Source organism: Siphateles boraxobius, unplaced genomic scaffold (assembly GCF_051911475.1).
Source record: "Siphateles boraxobius isolate OS27281-9 unplaced genomic scaffold, OSU_SipBor_1 77, whole genome shotgun sequence".
Lineage (NCBI taxonomy): Eukaryota > Metazoa > Chordata > Actinopteri > Cypriniformes > Leuciscidae > Siphateles > Siphateles boraxobius.
This window is the reverse complement of record NW_027509205.1, coordinates 21,862,501-21,877,733: the sequence shown is the minus strand read 5'-3', so window position 1 is coordinate 21,877,733 and position 15,233 is coordinate 21,862,501. Positions and strand designations below refer to the sequence as shown.

General features: G+C 36.6%; 1 protein-coding gene across 1 annotated transcript; it reads right to left on the bottom strand.

The window, feature by feature from the left end:
- Positions 1-1,280: 1,280 nt before the first annotated feature.
- On the bottom strand, positions 1,281-12,335 carry rnf150b (ring finger protein 150b). The gene is made up of 7 exons (XM_077219103.1): positions 11,588-12,335; positions 8,099-8,349; positions 7,109-7,180; positions 6,814-6,896; positions 5,572-5,668; positions 3,073-3,277; positions 1,281-2,364 (listed from the first exon to the last, which is right to left on the bottom strand). Exons 1-7 carry the CDS (start codon positions 12,036-12,038, stop codon positions 2,264-2,266), a joined length of 1,260 nt encoding a protein of 419 aa, XP_077075218.1. The 5' UTR covers positions 12,039-12,335; the 3' UTR covers positions 1,281-2,263.
- Between the last annotated feature and the right edge of the window lie 2,898 nt (positions 12,336-15,233).

Here is a 15,233-nt window from a genome sequence, read left to right as displayed (position 1 = left end):
GAATTTTTCCTTCATAAATTATAATTATGCACAGATGATTTTGTTATTGTTGTTCAACACGATGGATCACTGTTTTAATGTAATATTTGATTTGGATTTAAAATATACATACATATACATATATATACACATACATATATATACATATACATACATATATATACATATACATACATATATATACATATACATACATATATATACATATACATACATATATATACATATACATACATATATATACATATACATACATATATATACATATACATACATATATATACATATACATACATATATATACATATACATACATATATATACATATACATACATATATATACATATACATACATATATATACATATACATACATATATATACATATACATACATATATATACATATACATACATATACATATACATATACACACATATACATATACATATACATATATATATATATACATATACATATATATACACATACACACATATACATATATATATATATATATATACATATACATATATATATATTTACATACATATACATATATACACATATATATACATACATATACATATATACATCTACATACATATATAGGGGTGGTGATGGCGCAACCCCTAGTTGCTCCAGAGGCGTGCGACCTCTGAAATATAACAATTGTAAGTCGCTCAATAAATGTAAAACAAATGTAAATATATATATACATATACATACATATATATATAAAGAGAGAGAGTGATACACACACATATACATGCATATATACATGCATAAATAAATAACATTTCAAAGAGTAAAAATGTGAATGTCGTTCTACACACATATATATATATACACATGTATATATATCTCTCTCTCGGTTCCTCGTACGCGTTCATGCGGTGAGTCGAGGGCGAATGATTGCTACTCTGTTTTTCTGGTATGTAAATGATTCGTTACTGGGGCTTGTTTGTTGTGTAACATCTTTATGCATTCATAATTGTGTTTCCTGTCTTTGTCCCTCAGATGAAGCAGAAGACACTGAGAAATGTTTCCTGAAAAAAACAACCTTCATGCAGCAAAAAACATTAGACTATCACAATAATCCAAGGATTATGTTTCAACCGTCACTATCCAGAGTTTGGAATAAAGCTTAGAATGTTCATTAGTCGTTTTGGAATTTCCAGTTTTAACAAGAAACTTTGTAACATTTAAATGTGGCGGAATCATGTGACATCATCAAAGGCAACAGATGTAAAAACACTGTGAAAATGAGAAGGACAGGGTTTTAGCCCAAAAAACTGACATTAAAATTTATTAATATTCAAAGCACAGTCTGACTGAAACACGTGCAAAATACTGGGAACAAACCTCTACTGAGTGTGTGTGTGTGTGTGTAATACAGAGAGTGATACAAACTTGTGACTGAAATCCCAATTTCAAAATGAACTCCAACCTCTAAATACATAAAGTGCATGATGGAAAAACTTGGCAATTAAGGAGAAAACAAACAGCGCTCATAGTGACAAAATCATCCTCCTATTTACAATATACAGTCAAACCGATGATGATCATCTATTCACCCTCATGTCTGAATAATATAGTGTGCACATCGTCTCAACTACTTTCATAGTGAGTTTTGGAGCTTGACAGCAAAGAAAAGTGGAAAATAAAGAGATCTGGAAGGACGTAAGGGTGAGTAAACAATATATTTGGGTGAACTGTCCCTTTAAATGAAATCCACTAAAATCAAATAAAGTGGACAGGGCATGTTGCATGCACAGCAAACATCACATGTCCTTCAGTTTTTCCCAGCACAATATCCATCCAGGTCTTTGGTGAGGGCCAAATCCCCCCCCCCCCCCCCAAAAAAAAACTAAATACTGAGATACTCTTTTTTTCTTTAATACTGCAGAACTCGAGCACATCAAATGCTTCTCTATAGAAAAATAAACCACTTCTTATCGGATTTCAAAATAGTTCTTTCAACTGCGCTGGAATCACAGACAACGGTAGAACAGGCAGCGAACGACAGAATAAACAGAGGGAATATCTGATTGTCGAGCGGAGCAGAACCGATCGTCTGCCAAGTGCTTTAGCTCAAGTACATACTGTAGTGTGCACTTAGGGGCGAAGAACCCTGCTTTTCAGAGAAGTAGGAAGGAAGATGAACGTAACATCGGCAGGCAGTGTGTTTAACGGCGAGTCACTGGCCGAAATTCCTCTGAGATTAAAGCCCGTTCAACCCGGTCCGGTGGGCGTGGCTAAATCAACACTTTGGGTCGTCAGAGGGCGTGTCAATGTCCAAGTGCCCCGCCCCCAAAGCGAGAGACCCCTCTGAACTGCCACTGGCCATCGGCTGTAACTCACCTGAGGAGGAAAAACAACAGCATCGGAATGACTGAGTCTGTATTTTAATGATATCCTCCTTATTAATCAGCATGCAAGATCAGAATAAGTGCGTGCCAAGCCGTAATGCACTGAAAATAGTGTGTCAAACGCCCTTGTGAAACAGAAGTGCGCTTGGTTGTCTGAAAACATCTAACTGAGTTTACACTGAAGTATATTCTTTCTAAGTGTATTATTTCCATAATAAATACTCAAGGGCGTCTGGATGGCTTGCTATTTTCATGTTGTTGTTTTTTAAAGTCCCTGGTGGGGAAAATCAAGTTTTTATTGTTGTTTATGTGTCTATGGGGTGTTTTTAACAGTCTCAAAACACTGGTGTTTCTGACGTTACAAACTACCTCGTAACCAATCAGATCAACGTGTGATCATCAACAAGTGGATCTCTGAGCTGAGTGAGTGAGTGGAGGCGGGGCTCATTTGCATATTCAAAGAACCGCGTAGGATAAATGAGGCAAGGGTGTCGAGTTACATTCAAGATATTTTAAGGCATGAAGAAATTTTTTTTCGTGTCATTTTGCTGATCAAAGATGAGTTTTAATGGATACAATTATTGACTACAGTGGGACTTTAAATATGTAACTGCGCATGCTTTTTTATAGTAATATTACCCACAATGCATTGCACTAGAGAAGAGGAGGACTGTTCTGACATAGCGGATATCACACTTACTTTGTTCGGTTAGCAAGGTGTCCTGGGACAGGGGCTCAGAGTCCAGGAGGACCTGAGGGAGACCCACCATCCTCACGCCAGGGTCACGCCCCCCCGCGACATCCCCGCCCATGACATCATCACTCATCACCATGGCGTTGAGAGCCACGCCCCCCACGGCGAGCTCATAGTCCAGGGGAAGTTCATTCAGACACTCGGCACTCGACTGCACATCAACACAACACAATTACACTACACACACACTAAAGTGTAGTGACTTTACCAGGGTTTTTATAATTAACTAAAACTAAAACCATAAAATAAACTTTCCTGACTTGAATTAATCACACTAGATCCATAAAATAGGGTTAAATGCCACAGAATTACCAAACATACACACTAAAGAAATTCAGAGACTTTCCCAGGGTTATTATAGTTAATTAAAACCATAAAATAAACTTTTGTGACTTGAAATAAAATAAACTTAAAATTAAACTTACTTGATTTACTAAAATAGCAAAAACAATCAAAATAATTTAATAAAAACTATAAACATTAAAAAGACAAACTAACTGAAATGAAAATAGAAAAATGAAAACAGAAAATAGAAAAATAAAAACTATTTAAAAATATTATAAAAACTATAACAGTATCAGTGTGCTTGTTCAGGCACTAGCTGATGTTGTTAGTGAATGTTTCATAATAAAATAAAATAAAAATCTCAAAATAATTTTATTTATTATCACTATAATTAATATTAATTATTTATTAATAATTGAATAATAAATAAAATAATAAAGTGCATTTATTCAGACTAATTCAACTGTCTGCCTCTGTTTGAACTTCATGTTAAACAGAGAGTTCACCCAAAAAGAAAAAAATTCTGTTATTAATAAAAACATAAACATTCATCAGTAGTGGTAAACAGAAGAACCAGTGAGAGGTTTGTTTGGTTGAGCTTCTGTTTATGTTCGCTGATCAATGTTTATATGTCAATAAAAGGCTAAATTCAATCTGTTCATCACATAAAGCGATCGAGTCTCTTCAGAAAATGTGGACTAAAGTGCTCAATTAATATGGATTAGTTTTACAGTCTCTTTATTAACCGTCAAAGTGGTATTTGCGTAGCTGTGTTTGGAACGACACCAGGGGCCGTTTTCACAAAGATAGACTTTGACTATGGCTTAGATATAGTAGAGAATCAGTCTTCAGATAGACATCCAAATCAGACCGTTGCACAAAGCATTTAAGACTCTGACTATCTTAAGTAGGACTACACTGCAGTGCGTTCTGGGTAAAATAAGACACTTTTCAAAACAAAAAACATGGCGGATCGAGTAAGCGCATTGAACCGCTCAGTGCAGTTTACCCCAGCGGAAAACGTGTTTGTTGGAGGAGTATAACAGTTACAAGGACATTTTACTTGGGAAATTTAGCAGAGAATGTAGCAAGAAGAAGAAATGTTTAATTTGGAAAAAGATTGACAGTTTACAGCGTTAATCCGACCGTTGAGCGGAGCGTTAAAGACGAACAGAAAAGTTACAAAAAAACGTCGGCAGCAAACCACAAATTATGAGCCATTTTCCCTTTTCTTTTTGCTGTTTGTAATGTAACTGATTGTTACTCCTGGTTGCCAAGGTAACAGAGTCTTAGACCGTTTGTCCACCAAAGTGTTTTTTCACGCGACTGGCGTATTTTTACAATTGTTTTCAATGGGAGCGCTGCGTTTTTTAAACGCCATGAGCGTAACGAGACTGAGCGTCTATTTCCGGCTATTTCCCTGCGTTTTTTACTGGTCGTGGAGAGTTGAAGAATGTTCAACTTTGGGTAAAACACAGCGATCATCACAGTCACTTTTTACCCAACCGTCCAATCACAGTGGAGGAGGGGCGGGACTAATACCACACCGACCAACCGCCACACTCTGCTTGTACAACGTCAACAGACGACAACAACAAGCATAATAACGGAACAAAATCATGTCAAACAAGAGCCAGAGAAAATACGTTACATTGTATCGACATTTTAATATAGAATCAACACAGAAACAAAATATGTGTGAAATGAGATACTAGCAACACTTTCGCGGCTATTCCGTATCATAACAATCGAATTGTCTCAACTGAAAAAAAATAAATGCTGTGCTGCCAAAACGCTCACAAGCGCTCATAGCTAGGCGTTTTCAGCTGGCTAAAGACTCTTTGTTAGACACACGGCCTCAGACCTGAGTTAGCCTGGGTTAAGGTGTCTAATTTCTTCGGTCTAAATTAAGTCCGGCTTTATTTTTGTGAAACAGTCTAACTTGCATTAGACTAGTCTATGAGCAAATTTTAGACTTGTCTAACACTATAGACCGGTCTAAAGCAGCTTTGTGAAACCGGCCCCATGGCGTCTAATTAATGACAGAACTTTCGTTTTTGGGTGAACTATCCCTTTAAGGAGGGAAAAAAAACACGTCCAAACAGCACATGACACACTAGCCAGCCCTCTGTACAGCGAGGACGCAGAGAAAACACTAACCGTGAGGCCGAGAGCTTTGAGGATGTTCATTTTACACATGGGACACGTGCGATGGTCCACTAGCCAGGGGTCGACACAACCTTTATGAAAGAGATGCCTGACAGACGGAGAGAAACATAAGTGCATCACTCGCTCGCTCAAGCTTGATTTCAAAACATTCACAGATTCTTATGAGTCATCTAAATGGTCTAGTGCACAATTTGACATCCTCTTTTTGTAGTAAAATTGAATAATTATTATTTTTTTTGGAGATTTTTGGTTGTATTCAGTGTAAATTATGCTGCTTTTACACTGAATATTTAAATTAGTAATATAATATAACACAATATAATTTATATAGATAGTTACAATAGTTATATATATATATATATATATACTGCGTATATATTTAAACAACAAACAGCTACAATGGAATTAGCAACTTGTAGTTTAGTTAAATACTTTTATTTATTTAAACTATTTATGATGACATTTTCACCCTATTTGAGACGCTCACTGTTAAATACTGTTATAATACTGATTATTCAAATTAGTAATATAATATGATATACAAGTAATTGCAAAATATTGTAACTGTACAGCATACATTACTTGTAATGTACTTGACTAATTTAAATTTTTGTTGTGTTTTTTGTTGTTGTAGTGAGTGTAATAAAATATAATAGTCAATTATTTAAGTGTATAGTTATGCTACTAAAAACATCAACTTCAATGTAGTTAGCTAATTTTATTGTTAGGTGTATTTAGGATTTTTTTGGTAATAATTAATATATGTACATTTTAAGTGTATGGTTATGCTACTAAAAACATTAGCTTTAATAAAGTCAACTAATTTTATTTTTTGGTGTATTTTGGATTTTTTGATGTAGTAACAACATTACATAACATAACGCAACATAACGTAACGTAGCATAACATAATGTAGCGTAACGTGACAACATATCGTACTGTAACATAACATAACAGCTTTAACGTAGTTAACAAATTTTATTTCTGCTGTATTTAGACTGTTTTTGTTGTATTAATATAACATAACATAATATAATAAAATATAATATAATAATTGATTTTTAAGCGTATAGTAACGCTACTAAAAACCTCTTGTTAGTAACTATCTAGTAGTGTAGTGTATTTAACTAGTCTTCTCAGTGTAGTCAGGTGTGTGTGTGTGTGTGTGTGTGTGTGTGTGTGTGTGTGTGTGTGTGTGTGTGTGTGTGTGTGTGTGTGTGTGTGTGTGTGTACCTGCAGGGTAAGATTCTCACTACATCATTTGGCTTATAACCTTCGATACACACGGCACAGTTATCAAAATCACTCTCCGTTTCCTAAAGGAACACGAACACACACACACACACACACACACACACACACACACACACACACACACACACACACACACACACACACACACACACACACACACACACACACACACACACACACACACACACACACACACACACACACACACACACTATAAAGAACTGAGTATCAGCAGAAATCACTGGTTTAAAGAAAAAGATAATCTGCCGGTCACCTGATCGCCTTTCCTGATGGTCCGCACTTGTAATTGGCTGATGGCTTTTTTTGCAGCGTCGCCCAGCCTCCGCTGACCAATCAGAGAACAGAAGGTGATTAATGAATGCACTTCTCCTTTGACCTCAGTGTATTATTTTCTACATCCGTCTCTCTTTGTTTTTCTTGTTATTATGATGAAAGCTGTAATAAAGGGCTGTGTTTGCCTTGAAGCAGCTGTTGTTTTCCTGTGATGAAAGTCACTTCCTGTTGCCTGTAATCATGTTTTAGGGTCTCGCTCAAACACACACACATGCAAACTATTCAATAACAGTGGCGGAGCACAAGAATGTGGTTTGATCTCAGGACTGCACAAACTGGGTCGGGAAAAAAAACAGATTTTTCTGATTGAATTTGTGATTGCAATTATTTGTAGGGCTGCACAATTTGGCCAAAATTGTGAGATTCTATAATCAATACGGCTATAAAACTACTACTTAAAAATTATTATTTTTTTGGTTAATGCATTTAAGACAAATATAATAATAATTTTGTTTTACATCACAACTGTAAAATTACAATACTACTGCTGAAATAATAATTATTACTAGGGTAATAATTACCCTAGACGGGGTTTGATGGACTTCCAAAAAATATACACATTGACTCCCATTATAAAGCTTGGAAGAGCCAGAACATTTTTTTAATATAACTCTATTGTATTCGTCTGACAGAAGAGTGTCATATACACCGAGGATGACTTCAGTGTGAGTAAATCATGGGCTAATTTTCATTTTTGGGTAACTATCCCTTTAATTGCACAAAGCCATATTGCAATTTTGGTTTAATTCAAATGAATCATGCAGCCCTGTTTGTTCTTCTTCACATACATGGTCATTTTGAGCAAAAATGTGTCTCTAACTAAGATAAACGATGACGGCAACAAGCATTTGGACACTTCAGCTGCACTTTAAGCAAACGGTTGATAAAAGGAAGTTTATTGGGATTGAACCTGGTTGCGGTCCCTGGCGTTGGCGTATCTGAACCGCTGGATGTAGTAAAAGACGAGCCAGGCCAGAGAGATGATCATGAGGATGATGAAGGAGATGGAGACGAAGACCACGGAGGTGCGGCTGACGTATTTCTGCAGGTTTCGAGTTCCGATAGTGATGTGCATGTGAACCGTGATGTTCCTCTCCATCAGAAGCACCAGCTCACGACCCTTCGGCTCGGGAATCATGATGGCCACCACGTCACTAGTACCTGAAAGAGAGATCGACCGTCAACCAACCCATAAACTGGAGTAATCAAGGGCAGCTTTCTCAGATATAACAGTTCATGCAGTGTGTAAATAAGCTGTTCGTGGATGTAAAAGGTCTGCAAAGTTTCAAAAATCAAAGTGCAGATGAATAAAGTTGTCTCCTAAAAGAAAGCAGTGATTCTAAAATGCTGAAACGAGTTGCAATAATTCCAGTCAAGCCCTATTCGCACAGGATTGGTACTATCTGGGGACCTCGTGTGATTTATTACCTTCATCTGAATTTGATGTGGCGCATTCGCACGGGATAACCGAAGCCTGTGATTTTACTCAAATTTACTGACTTATCTCCCGGATATGACGTCTTTCTTTCTTTCTTTCTTTCTTCTTTTCATGAAAATGCATTATTTATACCAATCACATACAATTCATTTGAAATTTCCTTTACATTTCCATGATCAGAAAGGAGCAGATGGAAGAATAATATTCTCATATTTATCTGCCCCCTTTATAGACATCAATAGTAGATGGCATTAACATTGTTCCCTCCACCATCACCTAAAATTTATTAACATACATAATAGATATCATTAGCACTGTTCCCTTCACCATCACCCAATCTCCAACATATCTGATATTTATTTAAACTTTTATACATTGACCACATACAGTCCAATTCAAAATTCAGTTTTATATAATTCAAGTTGTTTCTTTTCTTTTTATTGCTCTTGTGATCATTTTCAGCTTTCACTTTCTGCAAATTGTGTAGTTGTGTATAGCGATATGACCCAGCACCCAAAATACTATCAAAACACTCCAACACAGCCTCCATTCTTCGCGAAAGATGGATAAAAAGGCGCACATGAAATAAAAACCTTGAAAACATGATATACGATCCGGCCAAATCACAGAGATATATAGTAGGTAATTTGCGGGGGAATTTTTACTTTACAAATGACAGACATGGCCGATTCGCGCCGGATTAAGATCTCAGACAAACTCTGCAATTATTACAAATGACTGGAGGTCACCAGGTAATACTTATCCCGTGCGAATAGGGCTTTAGTTCCTGTTACAAACTTGCATAACAATGTTACAATTTTCCGTAATGACAGTCTATGGTCTTGATTGGCTGTCGACGAACGACGTCTGCTGTTACACTACAACACAGTAGTTGAGCTGAGACTGGAAGAGTTTTGATAGGACCAATCCATCTGACCAATCAGAGCAGAGTAAACCAATCACAACAGACTGGGTCATCTGACCAATCAGAGCAAAGGAAGCTTGCAAAAAGGCGGGTTTAGAGAGACTGAATCTTCAAACGAATCGTGTTTTTTGACCTTGACTGCATGTAAATCTGTTGAATTAGACTCCAAAACAGATTAAGAACCTTTAAAATAGCATTTTAAAAACCTTTTTTATGTGCTTTCATCACTTCTATTCGTTTTTGTTTGTTTTAAATATTACTATTTAGGTTTAATTTACTTATATTTCAGGTTTTATTACCAAATATGCATTTACCACGCATAACATTTCATGCATTCAATATCACTCATCATGATAAGCATTTATGCAAACACTTATGCATTAACCATCATAATCCAGACATGCAATTATAATGACGGATCAGTCAAAAACAATCCATTTGCATTCACCATGATGCATAACCCAACATGCATTTGCAAACACACATAATTTATCATCACACAAAACACAATCACACTATATATGCATTCATCGTCACTTATATCCATGCAATTATCAAATCATATGCATTCACCAGCACACACAATTATGCATTTATGCCATCACTCATAACCTAATGAATACAATTGCATATAACCAGGCATGCATTCAACACACATAACCATTTATTTTTAATTATAATTTTTTATCATTAGTAACTAGATATGCATTTAGTTCCTATTTATTTCACTTTCCACTACTTATGCTAGGCACCATATCTATTTGTAATATTTCTACATTTTTTATGCAATGCTAACATTTTAAGTTTTATTCTAATTATCTAAAACACATTTTTTAAATAGTTTTAGTCTTTGTAACCAATAATTACCCTGATTTAAAAGCAGTGAAAACCTCCTTAACCCAGATGAAAAAGCAAACTTCAAAGTGAGAATGAAAGATACAGAACAAAGAGAGGAACTAAACAAGCAACATTTCTGCAGCTCAACACAGGGACAGATGAGAGCGCCAGATAAAACCCTCACAGCGCTACAGGTTTCCTCTGAGACGACGAATGACGTAATGATGCAATATCGTCTTCCAGATGTGCGAGAACATGCAAACACAGCACAGCAGCATCACACATTCTTTCTGATACACAATACTCACTATTTTACATTAATACAGAACACATGTTATTAAAATAGATTACTATTTTAATAATGGCATACTTTCATATTACTCAGGACGTGTACAGTAGAAGCCCAGTAACATGATGTGGAGTGTTTTAAGAGACAAAAACTCAGCTTGAAATAAAGCAACAGGTGAATAATCCGAACTTAAGCTGCCTGTGTTTACATCAGACATTTGTGAACAGCTGGATCTCACAATAAACCTCAAAATCCTGACTGACACATCTACAATCACACATTCATCACTAGATATGCACTTAGCATTTTTAAAACACATATGCATTCACCATCGCATTTAGGAAGTCATGCATTCATCATCACACATTTACAAAAACACAATCAAATATGCATGACATGCATTCACTAGTATGCATAACCTAATATGCATTTACAAACACACATTACAAGACATGCATTTACCATCACAAATAACACATCTGCACTTAATATCACATATAACTACATATGCATACATCAAATCGCATATGTATTCACTCACCCACACATAAAGATATGCAATATGCATTTATCATCACACATGCATAAACCCTCACATTTAAGTAAGACATGCATTTATCATCACACATTTTACCAAAAAACACAAACAAACTTGCACGACATGCATTCACCATGATGCATAACCTAATGTGCATATGATAAATGCATAACTGCATTTATAATTATGTGTGCTGGTGAATGCATATGAGAAAGTACGCATGCATTATGCACTTAGTAACACAAATAAGTACATATGCATTCATCAAATCACATATTACCCATTTATCATCAGACATAAGCACATATGCATAAGCCATCACTCGTGTCAACCAGTCATAACTAGACATTTCTCAAGCGCACGTGCATTCACCTTGATGCGGCATGGTGATCGTCTCATTGGGGTTGGAGGATCCCACGTTGAATATGACCACAGCTGACGCGTTGTGTCCCGCGGCGTGTCTGATTTTATCTTTGAACGTGCAGTTTCCTCTGCTGATAAGCGCGATCCACGCGCCGTGCGCGCGCGGGGTAAACCTGCTGTTGGGGTCGCACGCGTGTCTGTCCTGCGTCGCGGCGGGCATCGCCAACACGCCCCTGGCCTCGCGTTTGAGCGAGTGCTCCCCGTAACGCCCGCACTCCGTCTTCTCAGTCCGCACCTCGGTCGTGTCCGGGTCCACGTATGTGATGTTGACGAACGCCGTGTACCATTCCTCCTTCTCGGCCACCGTGAAGTCCAAACACAGCAGATGCACGAAGCAGAAGGATAGGAGCCAGGTGGACAGCGCCAGACTACGACACGCCTGGATCACAGACAGTGCCATCGCAGTATTATTGTTATTGTTGTTATTATGATGAGTCTAGCGGCCGCGAGTCGAGCGTTCACTCCATAATCTCTCTCTTTGTGCGTCTTTACGCGGCGCAATAACCGACACTCATGAGTTATCTGTATTAAACACTCGACTTAGAAGAGCGAATATTTGGATTAATAAACCCTAGAGCCTGTTGCATGCACCAGAGGCGCGTTGGTTGGGTTAAAACGCGAGCAGAAGCGGTGCGACGGAGGCATGGTGTCTGATGTTTTCGGCCTTCAGCTGCTGTGACAAAAACTGACCACGAACTGAGGAAACAGTGGCCACTAGCGGCGGAGCGATGATCTGCGCATGCGCGACACGATAAGGGAGCGTCGGGAAATACCGGTATTGTGATGAAGCGAAGCAACATTTAGGGAGTGAGATAAAACAGTTAGAAAACGTCTTCTCTCCATTTTGTTATTAAAGGGATAGTTCACCCAAAAAGGAAAATTAGCCCATGATTTATTCACCCTCAAGTCATCCTAGGTGTATATGACACTCTTCTTTCAGACAAATACTATCATGGTTATATAAAAAATGTCCTGGCTCTTCCAAGCATTGTAATGGCAGTGAATGGCTGTTTCTGTTTTGAAGTCCATAAAAGTGCATCTATCCATCATAAAAGTGCATATATCCGTCATAAAAGTGTATCTATCCATGATAAAAGTGTATCTATGTATCATAAAAAAAATCTATCCATCATAAAAGTCTATCCATCATAAAAGTGCATCTATCCAAGTATCCACATGGCTCCGGGGGGTTAATAAAGGCCTTCTGAAGCAAAGCGATGCATTTGTGTAAGAAGTAAAAATCTAGCTTCCAGGATGACTTCACATTTGTTACATGTTAATGTACCCAGTGGGCTACATTATAAATTGTATTAAAATATATATTAGGCAGATATTTATCCATTTATCAAGTATTTATCCATCATGACTGTGTTACTTGGTTGAACTGTTTTGAATATATTGGCCTACTGATTTAAAAAAAAAAACATTATATAATACAGAATTGAAAACTGGATGATTTTCAATTCCATATTATGACACAAAATGCATTAAATTAATGAGTACAGAAGCCTAATGGGGCGGAGATGTACTTTATAGTCATGTATTTGGTCTTGGTGGACTAGATCTACTGCTGTAGAGCAAGTTTATGGACTTTCTACAGCTATAGATACACAGACACACTCCTGAGAGCCTGTAAGATCTGCAGCTGCTGCAGAAATACACACACATCAATCTTGGAGCAGATCTAGGCAGGTGGAGCTGGGGAGGGGGAGGGGCTCAGAGGAACTCTGCAGGACTAGCTTATATACAGAGAGACTAAGTCCTTCCCCATGGGACCTTATTTCCGAAAATTATTGTATGGTAGTCAATGGCGAGAGACAACAAATATTTGGATCCCGTTTGAATTGTGCCCCGAATTACACATATGATGTTTGTCAATTTAAAAGATACATTTTAAAGTCAAGAAAGTGGCAGTTTGATGTAAAACTGTTGAGGTATAAGACTGTGAAAATACGTAATTACAAAGACTATAAACCCAAAAGGAGCGCATGTGACGCCATACCTTTTCTCTCAATGAATGAAGCTAACTTTACTGAAGCTAACGTCTGTCATTTCTTCTATAGTCTAACGCTATAATCGTAACGTTGCGCCGTCATGCCTGTGGGTTTTGTACCAGACTGCACACACACACACGAGCTTGGTGACGTACATAGTGCGAGACGAGAGATGTAGTTCATTGAGTGATTTTCACATCAAACTAAATGTTACTCTTCTGTTTTATGACAAACTGTGACTTTCTGGACTTTCATAATTATCTTTTAAATTGACAAACATCATATGTGTAATTCAGGGCACAGTTCAGACAGAATAAAAAGATAAGTTGTCTCTCGCCATTGACTACCATACATATTTTTTCCGAAATAAGGTCCCATGAGCCTGAAGCGGAGGGGCGGGACTTAGGCTCTCTATACAGCTTAATATAATAATGTACATGCAGTTTTGATGAGCTCATATAATTGGAGAGACTCCATGGAATATTTGTCACGGCTCAATTGCAATGGTCCTAAAAAATCAATGTTTACATACCATTAGATTCTTAATGTATTAATAATTTAAATAATACATTGAATATTTTAAATGTATTTTTTCACATTACAGTACAGAGAATATGCTTGTTAAGGTAATGATAATTATGTTCATAGCAAAATGTAACAGTACAGTTTACAGGTATTCAGGTTTATTTAAATAATGCAAAATTTAAATATTTTTTTCATATACTGAGAATAAGTTTTAAGATAATATTTATAGTAAAATTTATTTTTTACATTTTAAGCTTATATATACCCCTTAAATGATATATATATATATATATATATATATATATATATATATATATATATATACATATATACAGTATATACAAATAAGCTTATGCAATGTATTAAAATGTAACAGTATATTTTTTAGGTTGTATATAACTTAATAATTGAAATATATTTTAACTATTTATTTTTTCATATTACACTATTGAATATAAGATTATTTTGCTTTAAGGTAATGACAATTCTATCTATCTATCTATCTATCTATCTATCTATCTATCTATCTATCTATCTATCTATCTATCTATCTATCTATCTATCTATCCATCCATCTATCTATCTATCCATCCATCCATCCATCCATCCATCCATCGATCCATCTACAGTATATCAGTTCATTGTCTCCAGCAGAGAGCGCTGTCACACTTTTACACATGCTGGCCACACTGAGGAGTTATCTGAGACACAAAGTTGCCTGTTTGTTTTAGAAACATTCAAAACCAATGAACTTTCGGTAGTGTTAGAGAGTGAAATGTCGTGTTGAAGTCTCTGAAACGTGTGTTTGGCAGGTCCCTTCAGACAGGGGAGTCCCACAGCTATCTTTAGATATGCTTTAGATAGAGAAACTGTCACTCATTTCAGGAGTGTGTTTAAAGATCACTCCCCCTCAGGGGAATCCACAGCACACTTTACTTTACTACAATTTCCATACAGAAAGAATAATCATTCATTGTTCTGGTGCTCATAAATAATTGACAAATGATAGTCAGTGGATAAGACGGGGTGGTGATGGCGCAGTGGATAAGACACATGCCTCTGGTGTGAGAGACCCG

What these genes read in the sequence shown, in the direction of transcription:
- rnf150b (XM_077219103.1), bottom strand. Translation starts at nt 12,038, where the DNA reads ATGGCACTGTCTGTGATCCAGGCGTGTCGTAGTCTGGCGCTGTCCACC. An exon ending in ACGCCAGGGACCGCAACCAG is followed by an intron (nt 7,181 to 8,098) that starts GTTCAATCCCAA and finishes CTGATTGGTCAG; the next exon opens with CGGAGGCTGGGCGACGCTGC. An exon ending in TCAAAGCTCTCGGCCTCACG is followed by an intron (nt 3,278 to 5,571) that starts GTTAGTGTTTTC and finishes GTTGATGTGCAG; the next exon opens with TCGAGTGCCGAGTGTCTGAA.